The 25338-nt window shown below is 48.9% G+C and overlaps 1 protein-coding gene across 2 annotated transcripts in view; it reads left to right on the forward strand.

The window, feature by feature from the left end:
* The window catches only part of GAREM2 (GRB2 associated regulator of MAPK1 subtype 2), a 475556-nt gene that overhangs the window by 418763 nt on the left and 31455 nt on the right, over positions 1 to 25338 (forward strand). For both annotated transcript variants that reach the window (XM_069605575.1, XM_069605576.1), the window contains exon 4: positions 9395 to 10588. In XM_069605575.1, coding sequence (XP_069461676.1) covers positions 9395 to 10588 — 1194 coding nt within the window. The remainder of the gene's footprint in view (positions 1 to 9394; positions 10589 to 25338) is intronic.

Consider the following 25338-nt stretch of genomic DNA (forward strand, 5'->3'; position numbering starts at 1 on the left):
ATCCTGTGTGTTTCTGTTTGGATATTAGACTAGGGTTGGACTTTGGACCTATGGTCCTTTAGACAAGAGAAATATTAGACTTGGGATGTACTTTGGAACTATGATATTTTAGATTAGGTAGATATTACACTAGGGATGGACTTTGGACTACTGGTCATTTAGACTAGGGAAACATTAGGCTAGGCATGGACTTTGGATCTCCAGCCCTTTAGATTAGGGCGATATTAGATTTGGACAGCATTTGGACCTCTGTTCCTTTAGAGTGGCGAGTTATAAGACTGGGGGTACTTTGGTGGACCTCAGGTCTTTTAGACTAGGGAGCTATTAGATTAGGGGTGGAGTTTGGACCTCCTGTCTTTTAGACTAGGTACATATTAAACTAGGGATGGACTTGGGATGTCCAGTCATTTTTGTTGAATCTCTTTCCCTGCACTCTTTTGTAGAGAGTCATTTTGCCTTCGACTTGTACCCCATCCTATAGGTCCTAGGACATCCTCTAAACCAGTGGTCTTCAAACTTTTTTGGCCAGGGCCCCCCTGAGCAAAATTTGGGCAGGTCGGGACCCCCCAGAAATGCCAAATGGACAGTATATATTGCGCGCCGTCACCTGCTCCCATCAAAGTCGCTGGGCTCCCTCATCCCACTCCTACCCAGTCGCTGGTCTCTCCCCACCCCATCACACACCCAGGGCTCTCCCCACTCTGCTCCCATCACTATCCCATGGTTCCCGCCCATTGTGCTCCCACCATAGTCCCTCGGTTCCCCCATCCCGTTCCCAACACAGTCTGAGGGCCAGTGGCGGCTGGTGAATCTTTTTTAAGTGGAGGGGCATTAAGGGGAGGTTCGGGGGGGTTTCCCCCTGTGAATTTTTTTTTAAATAATAGGTTAAAATGTTGCATTGTAGAGCATACTTTTAACAAAAAATGGGTAAATAGCCAAACAGTTTGCAATTGTTGCTGGGAGTCCAGGGGGCAGGCATTGATATTTTATTTCTATCACGCTCGTACACAAGTGTTTCAGAGCGTGACAAGGCAAGGGAGGGGAACAGAGGAGACTAAAACAGCAATCTTACTAGGCCCAATGACATTGAGAACGCGCAAGTGTGAGGGGAAAAGTGCATGGAAGGGGGGAGAAGTGGAAAGTGTGAAGCAGAGGAGAAACAGATAAATAACAATAAATAAATAATAAAGGCAACAAACAGTGGTAGTGCAGCCAGCAATTTGCAAGTGCTACGTTTAAGGCAGCAGACAGGGTAGGTCTGATAAGTGCAGGAAGAAAGATGGTTCTCCTCAAGTTTTAGAGTGGCAGGGCGCTGTTCCAGAGGGAGGCCCCAGCCGAAGACGGAGATCTACCCCCAGCTCGTTTCTTTGATAAACGACTGACCCTGAGGGAGTTGGAGGTAGAGGAGTGAAGAGCTCGAGAGGGGAGGTATTTGCGGAGGAATAGCTGAAGGTATTTTGGACCCAGGCCCCAGAAAGCCTTGTGGACAAGGCAGAGGGTTTTGAATGATAGATGTCCGGTAAAAAGATACCATCCCTGTCCCCTGGGCCCCACTGGTCCTAACACAATGAACATGATTATGTGTATATGCAAGGCGCTGCACATTCATACAGCAATCACTCTATCATTCACATGAGCATCCATCACCATACACTCACTCATAACGCATCCATACACATGTTTAAATAAAAACAATGAACATAAACGTACCTTCTGCATTGGCCTGTGTGTGGGTGCTGAAACGGCCTGCTCCAGCTGCTCTGTCCGTATGTGCGAGGAGGCGCAGGAGCTCCCCCTCGGACATAGACATGCAGTGCCCCAGCCAGCATTTCCAATGAGCTATGCAATGCTGGCGAAGCAAAACGCCCCAGCACTTGCATGGCTCAGTGAGCATGTGCGGCTGGGGAACTAAACTGAACTGTCAAAGGGAAACAGTGTTTCCCTTTGACAGTTCAGCCAGCCCAGGAGCACTCCATTAGCTGGATAAAGCAGCTGAGGGAGTGCTCACTGTTTCACTGGGCTGGCTCCTTAGCTCCTCCATAATGGGTGAGGGGCTACTGGGTGGGCGCCTTTTGCCATTATGGATGAGCCGCCAGGCTCGGACAGGCCTATAGGGCAATGCCTGTACCAAAAATGTAAAATGCTAATTTGGGCCAATCAAAATGGGCCACCATTTTGGCCAATGTGGACCATTTTGATGAGTTACTTAACTATGCAGTTAGTAATGTTGACCATTGTTGCTGAATATATCACAATTTACTTACATTTTAACACAAAGCACCCCTTTGGGTACTATTGAAACAGTGGGCTTCATAACTTCTCTGGCGGTAGCTGTGCCGGTAAAACCGGCACGGCTGCCACTGGAGTTGCATCCGGGTCTGGCACCCGCGAATGGGCAATTACTAGGTCATGCCGAGTTAGGCGGACATGATAATTGCCCTTTCGAAGGTGCCGGTAGATCACCATTCCCATTTGAGCCCCATATGGCTCAAATGGGAATGGGGAGCTCGGATGCACCGGCACCGTTAATAACGGTGCTGGTGCATCCGACGAGCTGAGGTCAGACCTGGCGGGGGCTGTCAAGCACCCACGAGCACAACTCTTACTATGGCGGAACGGTAGCAACGGTGCCGGTAGCTTACCAGCACCGTTGTTACTGGTCCGCCATAGTAGTAATGAGGCCCAGTCTGTGACTAAAGGAATGAATATCCATTTACAACTGTGGGCCACTTTTTCATTGTTGCCTGAGACAGTTTCATGCTTCAGCCCGCCCATGTGGGCCACCCCTGCCCATTTCTTCCAATCTAAAAAAAAAAAAAAAAAAAAAATCTTTTTTCATGCTGAGCTCTCAGGGCCCCCTGGGATGCACCCGCGGACCCCTAAGGGGTCGCGACCCACAGTTTGAACACCACTGCTCTAAACCCACCCCTTGAAACATCTTTGGATAAAGTGTTTAAATATCAAATGTGGCTTTGTGTTGGGTGGTCACAACTCGTGGCACCTCGTATCGCAGTGCGATTGCTTTTGAATCATTGGTGTCAGTGCAGCCTTGAACTGGGATGTAGGGCTGCGCTATCCATTTATCTATCGACTGTCGTGTCAGTATTGGCAACAGCTAGCCATCTGCCCACGTCATAGCCAATAAGAATGCTGTATTACATGTTATTGGTACCAGACGTTCTCAGAATTCTAGAGGATGGGGTTTCCAAATGAAAGGTGATCTCTTTGTTATAAGATTGCATGGAAAACTAAAACCTTTGAAAAAGTGGGCTATTATTTGGGTATTTATTGAGTGCGGGCCTAGCTTCGGCAAGCAACGGAGCACTTTACGGAGTGGTACAGGAAACTATGGGGACGCGGGAGTTAGTAACCATAGCAGAGGGGACCCGGTGATGGAGGTAGTTGGGAGTAACAATCCAGGGGGATAACTTCATGTAAAAGTTGGAGTAACTGATGGGGTGGGGAGAGGTAACATAAAATAAGATACAGTATCGGCGGACGGAAGAAGCGGGGAACAGTAGCAGGGGGCTATGCAGAAGGGAGTGAGCCGCGGGCAAGTGTGAGGAACCGCTACAAGGGAAAAGGGGCACAGAACGGCACAAATGGTCCGGCGGTCCGCTGAAAGAAGAGGGGTGAATTCCGAGATGTTGAGGGGAGCCAGCACTTCAGTTGAAGCCTAACACACATAGGCATGGTATTTTCTTTTGTTCACATGATTTAATACTAGTTAACCGGTGCCTTTCTTGGAACTTGACTGTCTCTCCCTTTATTTGGTAAAACGTTGTTACAAAGACAGTCATTCTTCGATGGTTTTTTTATCGAAACATTTTCATCGAATAAATAAGGGGGTTGGGGAAATGGATATAAGGGGTTGGGGCAGTAGGGAATATTAAAAATAACGATAGGGAAGGAGGGGCTCGGGAGGAACCCTCCAAATTAAAAATAAAAGTCGATGGATTTTTTTCGGGAAAAAAAAGTTTGATGAAAAACCCGTCAAAAAAATAACATTTGTTGACAGAACATAGAACCCTTTATTTGGGGTCAGGTTGTTAGTAACATAGGAATTTATTTATAACACGCTTAACACCCATAGGTTTCCAAGCGCGGCTCCGGGGATCGAACTGTGTTGCTCGGTGTCGCTTTGCTTCCAAGAAGAGCACGTTGCCCCTGAGCTATTCTCCCGAGACGAGGGTGATCAGTTCCGTTTGCGCCAGAGGGTTGGTAGTCACTGCAAATGTAGGAAGCACGTGGGTTTCCACGGGAGACAATAATGCAGGTTATGAAGCGGGTTATGAAGCGGGAGGCGGTCACTCGGTCGTTATTGCTAATATCTCAGTGAACACGTTTATTGGATCCGCAATGTTATCACTGCCTCCCAGTGATAACAAGGACCACAGCCCAGTATTTAAAAGTTATTTGCCTTAATGCAGTGTTGTGTTTTTTACAATAAGGAGGAGGGTGTTGATAGGTTTTTTGCCCTGTACACTAAAATGGCAATAAAAATATATAAAACAAGCATTGATAAGCCAGTCGTTGTTATCGATATAGAAGCATTGGTGGTATGTATCAATAGGCACACACATCATTCACCAAATATTGCAATCATATGCCCCAGCCAGACTACAAGCATTTGTCATATATTGGCATAGTATGCTCTTGTACTCACATGTCGGGTATTGCTAGAACATACCACGCAATGCCATCAAAGACCCGGGTATTTACACCATTTCAAGGTTTATTTCTCAAAGTCCCCAGGATTCACACCACTGACAACTATTGCCATTGAAGCCCTTAGTCCATGCCTCGTTGCCATCGTATTCCCATGTTTTCAAACCATTATCAAAGCAGTGCCAGGGTCCACCATGCCCATATAGTGGAGTGGTGCCATTTTGTCTGTCCAGATATCTAGGAAGTGCCAAGATCAGCTGTGCCTGGTTAGCTGAGCACAGCCAGATTCCATTATTCCCAATTGGGACATCAATGCCAAGGTACATGTTGCCCTCTTAGCTCAATAAGTCCACTTAATGTTATGCCAAGTTGCAAAAGCAGGGCTGGGGGTTTTGCGCGCGTGCGTGTGTGTTGCGGTACATCAAAATAAGGAGACGGACGGAGTGGCATTTTCGTGAAATGTTCCTTTATTAGAACACACAGGGCCTAGGCTATCCCTTTGACAAGGTTCCCTGCCCTACTCTAGAAAGTCAGTAGGGCTGCTCGTCAGGATGTCGTACAAACAAGGAAAAGGTCCTCCATCCAGAATACTATGCGAACCTTAATTCTCTCCCTACCACTGAAGGCCAAACATAAATTCAACATAGATACAATTAGGGTGCTCGCCCAGCAAAAGAATGGTGGCTGCTTTCTGACCCCCACCCTGGTGTCACTTGGTCAAAAGAATGTCCTTCCCATCCAGACACACAGTTCAAGTGCGTTGCATGAATGTCTCTTGCCTTCTTTACCGCTTTGGGATCCATGGTTTATTCGCTCACTCTACAATTCTTCTGGTGCTGCCCACCAAGGAAAATCCCGGCATTATCTCCAGTTTGGTACCTCCTGGTATTTACCCCACCTTTGGTTTCACTCCTCTTAACCCCTCTTGGGGTCTCACCTCTCTCTCTCTCCAACTTAGGGTCTTGTTTCTTTCACCCCTCCTTGAGGCCGTGCATCTCTCATCCCACCTTGGGGACTCAGTTTCCTCACCCCGCCTTGGGATTTTGTCTCGTTCACCCTGCCCTGGGGTTTTGCTTCTCTGACCCCACTTCTGCATCTTACTTATCCCGCTTTAGTGTATTCTCTCTCTTATCCCGCCTTGGGGTCTTGGTTTTCTCAACTTGACTTGGCATCGGGTCCCTCTCTCTCCGCATTGAGGTTTTGTTTCTCACTCCGCTTTGGGGTCATGCATCTCTTAGCCTGCCATGGGGTTTTGGTTTTCTGCCCCCAGCCTTAGGGTTGTACTCAGTTTTCCCTGCCTTGCGATTTTGGTTCTCCCACTCCATGTTGGGGTATTCTCTTTCTCTCACCTCACCTTGAGGTCCTGCCTCTCCCACCCTGCCTTGGGAGTTAGGTCTCTCTCTCATCAGGTCTTGATGTCTTTTGGTTTCTCGCCACCCTCCTCTTGGTTCCCTGGAACCACTGTGTACCTTTGGGCTCCTAGTGGGGCTCTTTGAGATAGCCAGTGAGCTGGAATGTCGCGGTTCAGCTTCGCCAGCCACTCAACAGTGCTCCGCAACGGGCACAGTCTGCCCTCTATTCTCACAGGCTTCAGACGGGACTTCGGTTTGTCACTTCTCAGTGCGCCGGTTGACCGTGTCTTGCTTGACGTCGCCTCCTAGGCCCGCTTCTCAGGCAAGCGCTTCTGGCTAGGTGAGCCGTGGGTGTACCGCGGGCTCCGCCGTCTCTCGGTCCGTCACATTTGGCGTATGCACTGTAAGGAACTTATGTGGCAACAATAAAGACGACACAAGCGATCACAGTTCAAGGGTGTTTATCAAACTGTATAAGTAGGTTGGGAAAACACCTAATCTAAACCTAAATCTAAGATGGGAGCAAGCTATAACCATCAAATATTAAGAAGGCAGTCCTAGTGCCATCTTGTCAAATAAAAAGGCCTATGCTAAGTAGAAACCTATTGCCAATCCTTACAACTAATACCAAAAAGAGTGTGGGATAATGTTCACAAGAAAGAAGTGTTCACAAATGTTATGTCAGAATGTGGTAACTGGGGGTCTCCCTTCCCCACGTTTTGAGCACGGAACAAGGCGGGACTCCGGAGCACATCACACGCTCGAGCCTTCCCAGCACGAGATGGCAGTTCAGCTCTCAGCTATCAGGACCTTCAGTGGTGAAGTCTCCTTTCTACAAAAAGTCTCTGGCCCCATAGGACCTAATATGTGTAAAATAAAATAAACCTTCCTTTTTGATGGCACTTGGGGGAGGATTCTTCAACCCTGGGTGCCCCCTCTTCTGGGCTCAGACCCCTCTCGAATATCTTGCATTCAAAAGATGTCTCTGTTGTATTCACTTGTCCATGGGGTGATGCCTTTCACGCTTGGATCCACTCTTCCAGGCACAGACCCATCTCAAATAGCAGTCTCCCTTTGTCTGGTTCACTACGACTTTTCCTCAAAACAATTTCACCCATGGCTTTCACAAATCTTAATGTCTTTTTAAACAATTCACTGTGGACATCCCTCCTTCGGGTTCACTCTTGCCAACTATTGCCAATCACATTTCCTTCAATTTTCACCCTATGCAGGATTCGCTCCCTTTCGTTTTCCACTTACTTTTCACTCAAAGACTTTCAACTGAACAGGGGGATTTAGCTAAACATCTGTATGACCACTTTGACGTTTTCCTTCCGGCTCTTCTAAGGCCCTCTGGTATCGTTAGTTTCAACAGTAGGGGAATCGACCAGAGTCTCTCGAGTGAGCACCCACTCTCTGCGGCTGGTCTTCCTGTAAAACGTTAACAGTTCTTTGAACTTTCCTTATTTTATCATTTGCCACTTTTGTTCAACACAGTTCAGTTTCTTATTGGTTTCTCCCCTCGACTCACCGCCTGTGAAGAACAGCTTGGCCTTTCTTACTTCTGGAGTCAAGAACGGTACCACAGTAGCAAGCGTCTCTCCCTGTCCTGCTTATTAATGTAGCAGGGCTTCATGTACCATTGACATCTCCTGCAACACGTGCTGGCTATTGTTTGCGGTCTTATGTTTCCTTCCACAGAGGCTTTGCAGATTTGGGTCAGAAAGGGCAAGGTCGCTTCTCTCCTCGTCTCCCCTTTGGTTCTCACCGCCTTTCTCCTCCTCTTGAACTGCCATGCTTGAATAGCTCTCTCGTTATGCGGTCTGTCTTGCTCGTCTTGTGCTCTCATGCGCAACCTTTTATCCCTGTGGGGAAGGGAAAGGGCTGTCAGGTGTGTGTGATTCTGGTCAGTTGCCTGACTTTGCCTGACCCTTGTGTTGAGACATGTCAGGTAAACTGCTCTGGTGTTAGTCCATTGTCTTTCATGGTGTGCGAAAGTGTTTGTGTCGGAAAAGGGCAGGGGGTAGAGTTTCTGAATATCCTACATGGTAGAATGGGGAAAAGGTGTTATAAGAAGGGGGATACCCCGTCTCACCCGTCGGTGCCCCACTTCCACTCCCCGAGGACCCCCACATCCAGGTGATCCTCCTGCACTGGTCCACCCCCAGGAACTGGATCCAATAGCGATGGCCGTGTCCTGGCCACCTGGATGAAAGATCCCCAGGTACTAGTCAGGGAGACACCTTCAGGTTTCTCACAGTGCTCTCTGTCTCACCACCCCTCCCAGGAGGTGGTTTCTGGGGTCCTTGATCTCCACAGCGCTCCCTCACTTTGTCCTGTTCTGATTGGCTCTTTATCCTCTACTCTGCTAGTGGGTGGAACCATCCACCGTTGTTCTGTTCCTGGCAAGGATGGTGTGTACAAAGGGTCAGAAACCATACCAGCCATTCGTACTGAAAGTTTCAAAGCATCATACAGTTTAACTCCCATATAGCCAACAAAGATATTTGGATCTTGAGATAAGGGAGAATAACTTTTATCAGTTTCTAGAGATTTCCTGGGGGACAGGGGGGTAACCTCAAGTGAGATTCTGCTTGCCCTGTCTCCTAGGGTGTGTTAAGCTTAGTGGGTTCACTTACCTAGTCCCAAAGGGGGCAGCCTCCCCTCGGGGAGAGGGGTTGAATTCCCTGGATTCGTCACAGTGTGTATATTGCTGAGGTGGCGTGCATGTGTGTGCTGCATTTTATGGTAGGATATATAGCATACACAATGCAACAACACAAACAACTTTTTGTGTTAGATGCTTCACGATAGAGAGGCACTCATTGGCTTAGGCTGAGAAAGTCTCCATTACAACATGGCCCCTCCATTTTCTATAACTGAACAACATTGGCAGGCTGCATATCCGTCCTCCAGCTTCCCTTTTTTTACGCTGTTGTGAAAATAGTTTCCCCAGACTAGGTAGCGCCTTGAGCCAAAACTAAAAAGAGACTAGAAGCCCTGAGAGATGGCAAAAGAGAAACACTGGTGCTATGGTCAAAAAGTAGGACATGATTCAGCAAAGAAGTGATTATATATGCGTTATATGTTCTTTTTAAAGTTTCCAGGTATTGTAGCTGTGTAAGGTAAGGGCTGAAAAGGGGGTGTTTCCTTGCAAGTTAAATAGTCTGTAATGTGTAAATGAAATCTGTAGCCTAACTGGCAAAATGTATGCAATTGAATTGAGATGATAGAACAGAAAAATTGAATCTGAAATCTTACAGGAAATGACTTAACATAAAAATCAGGGACAACATTGAAATTGTGAAAAGCGCAGTCTTGTTTGCATGGTTCCCTGACGTGATTGTCCTGTGCATTTCATGTCTGTCTTCCAGGTGGTCTCGGGGGAGTTCAGTGAGGACAGTGAGGTCTACAACTTCACCCTTCAATCTGGAGACGAGCTAACACTCATGGGTCAGGCCGAGATCCTGTGCGCCAAGACTGTGAAGGAGAAATCTCGCTTCAACACAATCCTGCGGAAGCTGGGCAAGACCGGGACCCTGGGCCGACAGGTGAAGGGCAAAATGCCATGCCTGATCTGTATGAACCACCGTACGAACGAGAGCCTAAGCTTGCCATTCCAATGCAAGGGCCGCTTCAGCACGCGCAGCCCGCTGGAGCTCCAGATGCAGGAGGGTGAGCACACCATACGCAGCATCATCGAAAAGGTACGCTTGCCCGTTAATGTGGTGGTCCCTAGCCGGCCGGCGCGCAACCCGTACGACCTGCACATCATCAGGGAAGGCCACCGCTACAAGCTAGTTAGCATAATCTCCAAGACTGTGGTGCTGTGCTGCCTGCTGCGTAAGGAGGAAGTAGCCCCTTTCCACTTCCTGCTGTTGACGGACATGCCCCGCTTCATGCTGCCCGAGGGACTGCTCTGCGGGGACCCCCTCTTTGACAAGCTAGTGAGAGACAGCTCCCTGTTCTGCCAGGAGCAGCGCTTCAACCCTGATGAGTACTCCAAGGCAGTCAGGGAGGTGAAGACGGACTTCTCAGAGGAGTGCGCCAGCCCGCGGCGGATCCGGGTGTGCCTACAGGGCTTCTCTTCCTCCAACTCAACGAACTATGCCCAAGAGGAGCACGCCCAGTCCTTCCAGCGTCTTTCTCTTTGCCTATACAGTGGGTCACTGGCACGCTCCACAGAGGACAACAGTGCTCACCAGAACTGCAGGGATGCCCTGGGCAGCCAGCAACATCTCCCCCAACAGCAAGAGGCTTCCTCAGAGATCTCAGACTCGGACCAGGAGTATGTGACACCAGAATGGGTTGAACCAGATTATAGGACTCGGGGACTGGAGGTCCCTTACGAGGAGTTATGGACTAACCAGAACTCCGAGAACTACTCGGAGCCCAGCAGCAACCCCCCGGGTCTGGAGTGTGGCAATAAAGGGCAACAGGATTTGATTTCTTTTGTCACCTCGTCTCCTAACCTGGAGGGACCCCCGGGGTCACCACCAGTGCCAGCCTTACCTGCCGAAGAGCCCAGGACAGAGACCCCACCACCCGTGCCACCGAAATCTGAAGCGGTAAGTAATGACTTGTTTGCCTTATATTAATGGGTGTGTGTCCTCTGGGGGTTATTATGGAAACATAACGCCCTCACAATGCATAGATCAGAGAAGGAAATTGACATGGTTCCATTTTTATAAAACAGAGATATTGTGCATAAAATGATCAAAATCATTAAGGCCTTTGATGTTACTGTTAAACTAGCAACACTATAGAGTGGGCCAACACATTTCTACAAAATTTCCCGGGAGCTTTTATAACGTAATCCATGACGTGATAAATGTGTACGTCGGGCAGTTCACCATATATCCCTACACATGTCGGTTGACAGCCCCGTCATCAGGGGTTCTTGCCAAATATTACCGCTGGGCAATGGTGTCTATTACCGCCTATGGCAGGCGTCTTCAGATGTCTGAGGCTATGACTCCCCTGATCCGTCATCATTAGTTTTGCTGCCTAGGGCAGATGGGAGCTGTAGTCCAATACATATTGAGAGCCAAAGGTTGCAGAACCATGGATTATGGAAGGTCCCTTCCCAAATTGGCGACTGTGGATCAGTGGTAACATCAGCTGTGGCTTCATGCCGCCTATCCAGGTCGAATGTTACCATCAATGCGTGCAGACTACACGCAGTAGATCATAGTAGCGACAGCGTTTATCAAGGGTCTTTATCCATGTTTTGCCCGGGTGGACTCCTTGCATGCAGAGGACCCCACAACTCGATAACATACTGATATGGCGGAATCTGAAAGTGCACTGGTTACCTGGCTACACTCTGACCTCGGGCCCTGACCCCCCCTGGCAGTTGCACACATGCACTGCCCCCCTGGCGACCCTGCACTCAGGGACTGTTTCTGTTTCCCTACAACCCCTACTAGCACTTGACACCTGATGTCTGCACTTACCCTTGCACTTGCCACTAGCTGGCTGCACTTTTATGTATGGTCTTTATTCATTTTACTGTTATCCTGTGTACTGCCCCCTCCCCTTCCCCCTTCCCCTGCACCTTTCCCCTTTCTCATTCCCCCGTCCTCAGCACTTGCGTGATCTGAATGACACCTGGCCTAGTAGGATCGCTGTATCTGTCTTCCCCCTGTATCCCCGCCCTTGCCTCGTCACGCCTCGAAACACTTGTGTATAGGCGCGGAATAAATGCCATATCATATCATAAGGAAATACGACTCCTGCCCAGAGGGGAGCTGCAACAGTCTTGGTCCACCCCCATTAAGTGGAAGAGTTCGTCTGAGCTCAGACAGCACTAGGCCATATCACCCAGCCTCATTAGTGCTCAGACCGCGCTACACCAGATCACCCAGCCAATGAGGCTGCGCCTGGCTGAAAGGCCGGGAAAAGATACGGTTGCTAGCTGTTAAGCAGTAGGGCCAGTGTTACTGTTTTCCAACATTATGAGGAGCCCAACGAAATAAACAACAGTGTTGACGACAGAAAAAAGAAATAAGAGATTCCTAGAAACTTCAGTTAAAATAATGAAGCTAAAATCTTGGAAGAAACACCAAACCAGAGCAATAGCAATAGAAAGCTTCTGCTCCTAAAGCAGAAGTGAGGTCAAGTGGACCTTCCAGTGATGCTGAATGCAAAGACTTGGGTATCTGGGACTGCATCGCTTTGGGGGAAACGGGTGACAACCACGAGAGGGGGGCAGGCCAAGGCGGCCTCATGGAAAGCTCAGTGGAGCTGGAGGCCCCGGTGAAGATTTGTGTGCTCCGATTTAGATGCAGAAGCAGCCTGGAGGATCTGTTCAGATGCAGCCAGTTTCCTGGATGTTAAGCCAGGCTGGCTTGCTGGTGGATCCCGCTGAAACCCTGATGCCTTCAGGCTTGGACATTAGATAACCAAGTACCATGACTCCCTCGGTCCTGCTTTCTGAGATAAGTCGGTGTCAGGTAGTTTTATTGCTTTCAGCTGAATGGGTCGCTGCGAGAAGGAAGGATTCTTACAGCCTATGGCAACAAAGAAAGCAGCTAAGCCAAAAGGGAAAAAGAGGGGACAAAGCAACAGTGATGGTGCCAGCTCACATGGACTGTCACTCGATAACTGAGCCTCTGGGCAATTGGGGATTAGAACAGAGAGTGGTTGAAAGAGGAGGAGATATAGACAACAAGGTTTCATATCCCCAGCTGGGCTTTGGGGGGGATTCTCAGGCGCTCCGTGCAGCCGGATTTCTGTAGCCTTCCACGGGCATCTCCCAAATCTCAGATGGAATTCATAGTCCAGATTGGTCTTCGCTTGGATCTTGGGGGGCAATGCCGGGCACTTGGCTCATGCATAGAATATCAGAGTCATATTGGGAGAAGGACACGTCAGACATCAGACTAAGGCAAAGGGCAGATGGGAAGGCGCCAGAACGGGTAGGAATCATGGCAGGAATTCAGGGGCTCCTCCAAAAATCAGAAGGGACCGGGTTGGGCACATTTCAGTACAGGACAAAGGCACAAAGGTGACGGAGCAATCAAGATGTTCTGCTCACAGGTGGATACATCAGAAGATGACTGTGTAGACAAGGGGATCAGCCGACTTAAATTCTCAGCTCTCGCGGGTATGTGGATCTGTTGGCTTCTGCTCATGGTGGAGGGCGGCCATCTTTATGGGGGCAGAGCAACACCCTACTTGACAAGTAGAGCCAACCCGGTCTCTCTCTGGAATGGGCTCTATGGTTAGCTATTAAAGTGTTGCTACTAGTATTTACCTCTGCATAACCCCATCTATATGACTGGGTAACTCTGAAGAGCAGTCATGACCAGTGTATGGTATAGCTAGCCCTGCGTCCACTAGTGCGTGATCTCAATATCCCTTTCTTCACTAGTGTGAGGTCTTAATAACCCTGCCTACAATAGTGTGCGGATCAAATAATATGGTGTTCACTATTGTGCACTATAAACATAACATGGCTTGGGCTCGGAGGTAAGCTCAGGGGCAACGTGATTGTCTAAGAAGCAAGACAACGCAGAGCAACACAGGTTCAAATCCCGGTCCTGCACTTAGAGACTGGTCCCCGGTATTAAGCGCATTATAAAAGATTCATACATTAATGGCATCTTTAATGCACCACTCTAAATAACTCTGGCTCCTTTAATGTGTGTGATCTGAATGACCCGGTCATCGCCGGGCTGTGAGATCAGTAACCTTGTCTCCACTAGTGTGCGACTCTAACCCTCAATTCACTGCTGGGTGATCGGAGTAACCATGTTTCCTCTAGTGTAAAATAACGGAGTAACCTTGCCTTCACTAGTGTTTTCACTCTGAATATCTCTGTGTACAGTAGTGCATGACTCTGAATAACCCTGTCTTCACTAGTGTGTGATCAGCGTAACCCAGATCCCTACAGTATGCAATAGTGAGTTACCCTGCCTTCACTAGTGTTTTCACTCTGAATATCTCTGTGTACAGTAGTGTATGACTGAATAACCCTCAATTCACTGCTGTGTGATCGGAGTAACCCCGTTTCCTCTAGTATAAAAAACGGAGTAACCCTGCCTTCACTAGTGTTTTCACTCTGAATATCTCTGTGTACAGTAGTGCATGACTCTGAATAACGCTGTCTTCACTAGTGTGTGATCGGCATAACCCAGATCCCTCCAGTATGCAATACTGAGTTACCCTGCCTTCACTAGTGTTTGGGCTCTGTGTACACTAGTGTGTGATACTGAATAACACCATCTTCTCTGTTATGCGATCGGAGTCACTCCGATTCCTCTAAAAAGCATAGTAAGTGACCCTGGCTTCACCAGTGTTTTGACTTTGAATATCTCTGTGTACAGTAGTGCATGACTCTGAATAACCCTGTCTTCACCAGTGCGTGATTCTGAATAACCCTCTCGTCATAAGTTACCCTGATCCTCTAGCATGCAATAACGGGTAGCCCTGCCTACACTAGTGTTTTGGCGCTGAATACCTTTGTGTACACTATTATGTGACGCTGAATAACCCTCTCTTCATTGTTGTGTGATTTGAGTAACTCGGATTCCTCTGAAAAGCATGGTAGTAACCCTCTCTTCAGTAGTGTTTTGACTCTGATTAACTCTGTACACAAGTCTTCACTAGTGTGTGACTTTGAATAACCCTCTCTCCGCTGCTGTGTAATCCTGATTCTTCTAGTGTGCACACAGAGGCCGCGCCTTCACGAGTGGGATGACCGAGTAACCCTGTATAATACGAGTGTGACTCTCAGTTACCTCTATTCACCAGTGTGTGACTCTGATTAACACTGTACACTAGTCTTCACTAGTGTGTGACTTTGAATAACCCTCTCTCCGCTGCTGAGTAATCCTGATTCTTCTAGTGTGCACACAGAGGCCGCTCCTTCACGAGTGGAACGACTGAGTAACCCTTTATAATATGAGTGCGACTCTCAGTTAGCTCTATTTACCAGTGTGTGACTCTGATTAACTCTGTACACTAGTCTTCACTAGTGTGTGACTTTGAATAACCCTCTCTCCGCTGCTGTGTAATCCTGATTCTTCTAGTGTGCACACAGAGGCCGCGCCTTTACGAGTGGAACGACTGAGTAACCCTGTATAATACGAGTGTGACTCTCAGTTTCCTCTATTCACCAGTGTGTGACTCTGATTAACTCTGTACACTAGTCTTCACTAGTGTGTGACTTTGAATAACCCTCTCTCCACTGCTGTGTAATCCTGATCCTTCTAGTGTGCACACAGAGGCCGCGCCTTCACAGGTGTTATGACTGAGTAACCCTGTATAATACGGGTGTGACTCTCAGTTGCCTCTATTCACCAGTGTGTGCCTCGGATTAACCCTCTTGTTGCCAGCGGGTGATCTGGGTAGCCCCGCTGATAGCACTAGGTTTGCCAGGCTGTATTGCCCACTCCCCAAGCCTACCTAGGCTGTATTGCCCACTCCCCAAGCCGTGGTGGGGGTCTCTGGGCTCACTGCCAACTTGCCAGTGTTTCAGGACTGAGTGTGCCTCTTCGGGAGCCATGGCGGGGCTCCCTCCCTATTTATACCTTGAGTCATTTCAGATGCCTGCAATAACCATGGAAACGCGATCCTGTTGCCATAGAAACAGGACCAGAACACACAAAAGTTATCTCAAAACCAGCACTCTCCTAAATTGGCATGTCTCTAGGGCGCGTGTGTTTAGGGGGTGGAGGTTAGGGGAGGGGGTCGTTCCTTCGAACTCCTTCGGTCTTTTTTGAGAAGTTTCCGCTCTGCAAAAACCCTCCATTCCAGCCATAGGCCAGTGACTGCGGGGAAGGAGAGTGCCCAGGACCCGGTGTGACGTCACATTTACTATCTGTCAGACAATCCCATGCCTATTTACTGAGCATGCGTAGTGGCTATGCGCATGCCCAGTACGTAATTAACTGGATCGGCTTTTCTGACAGCGAAAACATGACATTACATCAGCTCCACGACCTTTAAACCAAGAAGCAACTTTATGCACATTCCAAGACTGTGAAGACAGCCTCTGCCATGCTTAAAAGCCACAGAAGGCGGCTCTGGTGGGGTTACGGGGCACATTAATCGGGCCGGGATTTTCGACACTTCTTCTAAGCGAAGTGTTCTTTTTTTGTGCAAGATACATTTTTCTGGCCATTTTTGTATTTATATATTTTTTTGTTTTTATTTGTATTCGGTTTATTACAAACCTTTACAAAAAGAATGCAGCAATTAATACAAAAATGAAGAAAAAATAAAAAAAGTAAGCAGATTCAAATGTAAAGGAAAAAGCAATGGAACTCCAACTCAATGCACACAATATTGAACATTGAAATGTAATCCCACAATATAATATTAATAAAATTGACCAGAAAATTCCTAAGTAAAAACGTTTAATCGAAAATATCTTTCGATCTCAAATGGCCAGCAGCGACTAATGAATTCCCAGCACAGTATGAATATACCTCATAGCAGCCATGATGTATAATGTGTATACACAAGCAAGCAAAAGCCACACAATGCGGGAAGAAATTGCAGTGTGTGTTGAGTCAGTGTCGCTATAGCGGTCTCAGGGCCTCTTGTGATCATGACACTGCAGCGCCATAAGGATGCCACATTTCCAGCAGTGCACTAATAGGCGATATTGGCCTATCCAACGCCGCCTTTGGTTATTTCACGCATCTTGCACACGGGCATGCCACTGCCCGGGGGACCAATACAGACTGTCAGCTATAGCTTGACTTTAAAAAGTGGCAAAAGGGAAAAGAGAAAATACTTTTGGGGGGAAACCCCTTAACAGAATGCAACTGGTTACCCTACCAATGTCCTTGGTGGCCTGAAATCTTTTGCAAAGGGCTTTAATCTCCGATAGCCACTCCATGCCTGATTGACTATATGCCACGGGCTTCCGAAATGGTTAATGCCAGCCGGCCTGGATGGCTTCTCTTAGAATTTAGTAATGTGGTTCCCTGTGGCCTTCTACCTTTGAACCTTCTGTTGGCCACCCGGCTTACGGATAACTTGGTGCAACCAGGTCACTCCATTGGTACTACCAGAGCCTAAGCAAAGATGGGCACCCCCATTGCCACCCAACTACTAGGGGTTCTCCGATCTAGCCCCTAGCTATCAAGACCTCAGCCGGTGCACACATATAGTGCCCCTACTTCTCAATGAAGACCCTGCTTCCTGCCTCTGCTTAAACGTCTCCCCAACACTGGGTGTAAACTGGAGGGCAGGGTCCCCCGCAAAACCACCAATGGAGTGGGCAGGGGAATCAGACTTCCTTTACTCAAACAGACCCCCCTGGCAATCGTCCAAATCTACATTCATTCAAACATCTATCTGTAGATGTGATGGGGGCCCCTGGGAGAGAGAGGGGGGATTCCCTGCCAGCCCCCAAACATTGCATTGGAAGCCTCAGGATAACCATGGGTACCACTGGCTAACGGGGAAGGGTGGCCCTGTGATAGACATTTGAGTGGGGGCATGCAGCCCCTTCAGATACTTGTAGTGCCAGCATTCTGCCTCCCTTGTGGGGTCTCCTGGCAGCCCTACTGCTTGTCATAAAACAAATCAGCGTCAAACCTTCTCTGGCCAAACTTTGACCCCTCTCTAAGCTTGCCCTAAGTTGGTTTACAAAGCCAGCCCCTCCGCTTGTACCAGCAGCCCCTCGAGCCCATGCCGTCTGACCTCTAGAAACTATCCAATCCCTGTTCACGCTAGAATAATGTGCGCTTCCTTGCCTCATGAGTTGGTTTTTGACATTGTCATTTTACAGTTGATGCGCGCCTGTTCCGCGCAGCATGGGTTCCTCGGCACTACCCTCATGCCACCCCTAGCTGTGGCCATTGACATGTTGTAGTTTGAAGAAGTTCTAGTTCTTCAAGATCTGCCAGGTGAGTTAATTTGTCTGGATGACCGAACAATAGCACAAGTGCTGCTTCTGCGTTGGTGTGAGGAGGAGCACGGTATGGCTCCCACTGCGCTCTAGCACCTCGTCCTGAAGCCGGTTCCCCTCGCTTCTCAAGACGTTGGTTCTCCCACACTTGATCACCCTGACTAGTGTTCCTCTACCCTCCTTGCTTGGGTCTTCTTCCTCGTCCTGCCTTCTCATCCCGTCTTGGGCCGACTACACTGCTGAAAAACTTCCTGCGCTTTCTGACTATGAGGCTGCCCTCCTCATTCCTCCTCAATCCTCTTCGCTCCTCCTCAGTCCTCCTCTCTCCACCATTGTTACCCTGTCTTCCTCTGCTGCGTAACCTTTGCCTCTGACCATTGCCTTTCCTCCACCTTCATACCTGTGTCACCTTGTGATGTGACAACTTCAACTTCCTCAGTGCCACGTCCCCCTACCACATCCGGCTGCACATATTGATGTCACCACCTCCTCCTCAACCCTTCCCCCCCCTCTTGCCTCCTTAATGTTCTTCGTATAACTCACTCACCAATGTTTTCTTATCATCTGCCACAACAATCTCCAACAAGTCACTGACACTGATTGGGGTCTCTGATTTTTAGTGTCCCCTTACCCTCGGTTGGATATTTGGTGAATTGATGCACTTGTGTCTTGTAAATGTTGGGCATGGTTTCTGCTTCTGAGTACACCTGGCCTCACTTACAATCAGGGGGTCAGACTAAGCCTTAATTTGGCCTGTCCGCCATCTTGGATTACGCTCACTCCCTCCTGCCACTCTCTAGCACATCCCGTGCATGGCCCAGGTCTCCTGTTTCTCCAGCGTGTGAAGGGTACGCTGGAAAGTGTTGTTTACGGAGCACTGTTCTGGGGCTTGTATGTGCCTTCCCTGTAACTGTATGTTGAATGGAAACGGTAGCGGGGCAAACGTTACTACCGGTTTTGTCTTTCTGCCTATGGCTTTGGAGCTGCCTTGGGGAACCTCAGGCTCCATCTGTTGGAAGAATGTCCACAGCAGGGGCCTCAGTGAATGCCCCCTGCCATGCCACAAGTACCAAGGGAGGATGACCAGAGAATACCCCCTATACCTCCCCCTGCCCTTCGCTGGCTACGGGAGGCCCCTGCCCACCGAGTCACCATTTTGATGGTTCCTAGAACCATTCAGGGGACCCCCTCACAGCAGACACTGAGCTCCCCAGATGAATATATCAGGGTTGACTTCCGTAGCCAAGACCATGCAGCACAAGTATGAGGTGGGTATAGAGGATCACAGGTTGTTGCAGGATATCACAGATTGTTGCATGACATGGGCCATCCACCGCCTCCCGTGTATGTAGCGGGGGCCGTTCTGCATGGTTCGGAGGTCCACATAATAGACTGAGATACGGGTGACCATCTTAACCTTCACAGCAAAGGGAAGACAGGATTCCAATGGGTGCATGGTCAACAATGAGTTAGCCAATTGGAGAAGTTTTGTTGGGAAGACTCCATATTTATGGCCCTGTATTTCCATGGAATTGCTGTAGAGTGTTACAATAAGCTTGTGCTATATATTATATCAGATCTTCCATCGTACTGATCTACTACAGTGCAACTGGGTTTGGGAACCCCTGGCCAGCATGCAACAGACTGGGGGGACAAGGTTTTGGGAACTGCTGAGAAACCTGCAACGCTGTCACTCACCGTACAGTGAAAGCCTGGAGTCGGAGACCATGTCTATAGCGTTCGGGGTTTGATTGAAGAGCTTGGGTTGGAGCCTCCACCCGAGCCGCCTCTCTATGAGGGAATAAACTCTTTTTATTGATATGATCCTCTACCGAGGAACCGATCACTCAAAAGAGCAGGGACAACGCACCGCCACGGAACCAGCTGTAAGGCAAGAAAAAAAACATGAGTAACAAGTGGAAGACTACAGAAACAATCAACACCCTTTCTAAGATATACCTGATGAATTCTCCTTGGGTTGTTACTAAAAACGCAGGTCAAGGTTTACCTACAACATAAAGCAGTAATATAAAACCCAAATGACTGATCAGGAGTTACACCAATTATCCAGAAGTTGGTCTTAACCCTATATGTACTGGCTATTTCTTCCAAGGAAACAACGAGAGGTACAAAATAAGAAAAAGGAATGGTAGGAAACTACCCCCGAACGGCACGAGGAGCGCTCTAGATCCGGGGTGGTGCACGCACAGCAGAGCGTCCTTAGTGCACTTGCAGGTAGAAGGGTGTTGGCACCAGTACATAAAGTATACGGTAAAGAGCGGTCAAAGATAGTATCTAGATTTGTAGCAGTTCCCCAGGTTTGGAGACGAGAAACAAGGAAACCAGAAGGTAAATAATTAATAGTTCAACGTATTTGTTTGCATGCAAGGTCTTTGAACAGGGAGAGAGGAAGGCGGTGTGTAGTTGGAGAGGTGGGCGGGGCTACACCACGCGCCAGGCCAAGAGGCAGTCGCTGCGAGTAGGGGACCGCAAAGTAAGCTGTCTTTCAACACAAGGCGAGGTATGGAAAGCCAGGATGCGGCCCGGGTCAATTAACCAACAGGAAAGTCAGCAGCAAAATCACGAGGCAGAGTAGTTCCGTTAGAATAGCCAAGGGTTTAATGAGAGGCGAACAGAAACATGGACAAAGCATGAGCCAGAAGGAGTCCGGATGGCAGGCAAAAAGGGTCTGGTACACAAGAAATCCAAGAGCGACCTTAAAAGGGGTAAGAGCAATGAAGAAGTGACTTCACGGGAGTAACTTCAAATAGAATCAGCAATTCCTGAGTTACAGCTGTTTTTGTAGGTGGAGCGCCGTAATGATGAGAACTGTCAATGTAATCACGCAACCCAGGTAGCATGGGTAATGTAGTCGAGGATGCACAAGTTACCGGCTCCCTCGTAGCTTCCATCGAGAAAAGAAAGGAGCAACGTAACACCACACGGCCCGGGGGATGGCTACAGGAGAAAGAAGCCGAGTCTTGCCCTCCATGTGAGGTGAAGGAATGCACCGGCCGCTTGAATGTGCAGTGGCGAAGTGTAACAGTATTCCCCCCAAAGGCAGCACCAACCCCATGCGGGCATGGAAATGACACACCAGGGCTGGTGAGTGAATGTTACACAGTGGTTTCCAGGATCGATCCTCCGGACCATAGCCTTCCCTTTCCACCAGGTAATAGGGACGGCCCCTGCATAGGCGGCAGCCCACTATATACGCCACCTCGTATTCCAGATCTCCATCCACACGAACACGGGGCAGACGAATAGGCAGCCTAGTAGAGGGAGGACAAAGTTTCAACAGGCTGACATGGAAGATGGGATGAATTTTCCATGAGGAAGGCAAGGAGAGACGCACCGCCACCGGATTAATGATTGCAGCAACAGGATATGGCCCTGCGTATCATGGTGTCAAGATGTGCGTCCCGTGGACGCTGCGTACCTGTGTTTCCTGAAGGCTTGCGTGCCAGGGTCGCCAGGACGTTGATTGTAGAATGAAAGATGACAGGGTTACGCCAAGAACCGGCCCAGGTCCCGTCCTGATTTACAGGATTGAAAATGGGTCCGATTCCTGGCGCCACGGATGGACACTTCCCTGTATTTACGTGGCGCCAGAACAGTGCAAGCACTGACAGGGAAGGTCGGTAGATGTTAACAGAAAGCTTGAGTGCGTTGCTTGTTGTTTCTGCAGAAGACCCTCTCGAAGATGGTGGAAGAAGGCAGCCGAGACTGTAGTAATGGCAGCAACTGCAGGCAGCAGAAAAGGCAGAGTAAAGGCACCGTAGAGGCACTGGTACCCAAGCACAATGCAGAGAAGTTATTCAGGCAAGGAAAGGTGGGCAGGCAGGAGAGGGGTGAGGCGGCAAGTAAGGGACAAGAGGAGCTCCGGACCAGGACCAGACTAAGCCCCACCCAGAGAAGCCAGACCCCCAACCAAGGAACCAGACCAACAGGACAGGGGAAGGCAGGGCAACAGGAAGGGAACAAAGAAGGCAAGCGGAGTAACCAAGAAAGGACAAGGTATTCCAGAAGCGAGCGGGAGGTCAGGACCAAACCGCGTTGAGACGCGGCGAGTACAAGACCAGGAAGCTTCTTTATAGTGACTCGGCATGGAAGCGAGGCTTGACCCGCAATCCGAGTCGGCGCAAGCGCGGAGTCAAGGTATTCAAGGAAACGAGGCTTGAACCATAAGCCCGTTCCCTGCCGTTTCCGCGTATGAACGCATGCACCCCGACTCGCCCCGAGTGGGCACGCACCCCAAGTGAGCGATGACCTCGGAGAATGCACCTTCGGCCAAGACGGTACCGCGGGTACAGCCGCCAGGCATCTCCCCGCCCGCGAGGATACGGACGTTCCTGTTCCCGGGTGAGTGTCCCAACACATGGGAGAAGCATACGCTTGCCAGGGATCTTGAGGTTGCGTGTAGAAAGCCAAACTTTAATGCCCACCTTGTACACCGGTGCCGGTCAGCGTAATGTTTAGCTCGTTTTTGGGCACAAATCAGTTGCAAATGGACTGAGCGGTGTACCTCCTTGAGGTTCCGAACACAGGATCTAGCCGCTGGGTTGTACAAAGGAAGAGCCGGGTCCAAAGGCAGGGACCAAGTATGAATCTCGTATAGAGCAAAAAACGGGAACACCCCAGGGGCCGAGTGTGCAGAGTTATTATAGGCTTATTCAGCCGGGGGAAGCATATCCTTCCAGGTGGACTGGTACTGTAGACAAAGACATCTGAGATACTGCTCTACTGTGGTATTGACCCTTTCGGTCTAGCCATCAGTTTGTGGATGATAAGCGGAACTAAAGCGATCATTGATGCAAAGGGAGCGTGTCAAGGCCTTCCAAAAACGCGAGGTGAATTGAGACCCACGATCCGAGACGATCACTGAGAGTAGGCCAAAAAATCTGAAGATATTTTTAAGAAACAAAGCTGCCAGTGCGGGTGCCGAAGGCAATCCGATACAAGGTACGAAGGCCGCCATCTTTGTGAAATAGTCGACTACGACCCAAATGGTGTCGAACCTATCTACTGGAGGCAAGTCGACAATGAAATCCACTGAGAACAAACAGCACAGGATGCCAGGTAGTGAACCACGTCCTTGGACATTGAGGGCCACCAGGCCCAGCGGCGGATGGTTTCAAGGGTCTTCTGTTGCCCCGGGTGCACTGCCAATAGTGTATCATGGGACCAGGTAAGCGCATGCAGACGGGCCTCCCCGGAGGTAAGTACAAATGACCCTGAATATACGGCAATCCCTGCACGATGTCAAGATTAAGATCAGTGCACTCCATAGGATGAGAAGAAACCCAATCCGTGATCAGAGAATGCAGAGATGGTAGAGGAGTATACACGCTGACTATCCGGCATGGCAACACCAAGGGATGATCCGTCGTGGCGTTCCGAGGGCTGGGGGCCCGGCGTGACAGAGCATCTGCACAAGTGTTGAACCAGGCAGGACGGTAAGTTATGGAGAAATAAAATTGCGAAAAGAAGAGATGCCATTGAGCCTGACGGGCGGTGAGGCACTCATAGACTTGAACGCCAACAGACTCCTATGATGGGAAAAAACAGTAACAGAATGCCGGGGACCCAAGAGATGATGTCTCCATTCGGAAAATGCTTCCTTAATGGCCAACAGTTCCCTTTCTGTAAAAGGATAGTTCCTTTCATACTGGGTGAGTTTCCTGGAAAAGAAGGCAATAGGATGAGTTTCCCCTGAATAAGGACAGCGTTGGGACAATACAGCACCAACAGCAGAACCTGAGGCTTAAGTTTCCATGTAATAAAGCAACAAGGGATTCAGGTGTTGTAAAACAGGAGCAGAAGAAAAGGCCGCCTTCAAGGCATCAAAAGCCTGCTGGGCTTCTGGGTTCTATTTGTAGGGCTGCCTCAAGCTAGTTAGGGCAGTCAAAAGAGCCGAAATGTCCAAAAAGGAATGTATAAACCTTCTGTAAAAATTTGAAAAACCCAGGAACCACTGGAGTTCCTTGACAGTAGTCGGTATGCGCCAGTCCAAAACTGCCTTGACTTTGCAGTGACTCATACGAATGCCATGATTAGTAAGCTCATAACCAAGGAACTCCACTTCAGTGGTGTTAAAGACACATTTCTCAGCTTTTACAAACAAATGATTTTCTCTGAGCCATTGCAGAACAAAATGCACATGATTGAAGTGTGCCTCTACAGATGAGGAGTATATCAAAATATCATCTTAATAGACCACCACAACTGGTCCAGACAGTCATAAAAAACGTCATTCATAAAGGCTTGGAACATGGCCGGAGCATTGCATAGTCCGAATGGCATTACCAAATATTTGTACAATCCATACCGCTTCTTAAACGCGGTTTTCCATTCGTCCCCTTTGTGGATACGCACTAAATTGTACGCACCCCGGAGATCCAATTTCGTGAAAATAGCAGACGACCTGAGTTGGTCCAGGAGGACTGATATTAATGGGAGGTGGTACTGGTTCTTTATTGTGACAGCATTTAATGCACTATAATCAATGCAAGGGTGGAGGTCGCCTTCTTTCTTTGGGACAAATAAAAGTGGTGAAGTCGCAGGTGACCTGGAAGGACGTATGAAACCAGTGGCCAAGGCTTTATCATTGTACTCCTTCAGTACCCTGTCTTCCGCAATTGTAAGTGAATACACTCTGCCCGCTGGGATTTTAACTCAGGGCATGAGGTCAATGGGGCAGTAATAAGGGGGATGCAGAGGCATATATTCAGCCCCACCTTTGTCAAAGACATTGTGGTACGATGAGTACTCTGACTGAATGTCCGAGTCAGTACCAGCAGAGACGGCTCCAATGAGAGCTGATGAAGCGACTAAGGCCTGACAGGATGAACCAGAGAAGACACTAGTGTCCTGAAAGCACTGTTTGTTGCAGAGAGACGATGGAAACTGGACAATTATCTTAGTCCAGTCTATGCTGCTGTAACCAGGGTATCCCCAAGATTACTCGGAACTGGGGAGCCTTGATGGGATCAAATGAGATTGTCTCCACATGCCCATCCTCCGTTTGCATCCACAGGTCATTCGTGTTTTGGGTAACCATCCCAGAGACCAATGAAGTGCCATCCACGGCATGGACGGTTTCAGGATGCACCTTGGATAACAATGGAATGTTGTGGGAAACGGCATAATCATAGTCCATATAATTACCCGTGGCTCCTGAATCAATGACCGCCAAAGAGGAAAAAGATATGTCAGGAGCGGTGGTGAAAACAACAGGCAGATTGACAGGAGCAATGGTGCTGTCAGAAGAGTCCAAAGAGAAACCCCCCGCTGTAGGGACTCTAGCTAGCGCCAGGTTCTGGCATTTCCCCCCTTCTTGGTGGGTTTTTTCAGGCAATCCTTTAGCTGGTGTTTGGCTGAACTGCAGTACATACAAAGGTTGTTGACCCTGCGGCGCTGTCTTTGAGCAGGTGTTAGGGGACCCCGAAC

The sequence above is a fragment of the Ambystoma mexicanum genome, chromosome 4p, assembly GCF_040938575.1.
Source record: "Ambystoma mexicanum isolate Mex_15411 chromosome 4p, UKY_AmexF1_1, whole genome shotgun sequence".
NCBI classification, from domain to species: Eukaryota; Metazoa; Chordata; class Amphibia; order Caudata; family Ambystomatidae; genus Ambystoma; species Ambystoma mexicanum.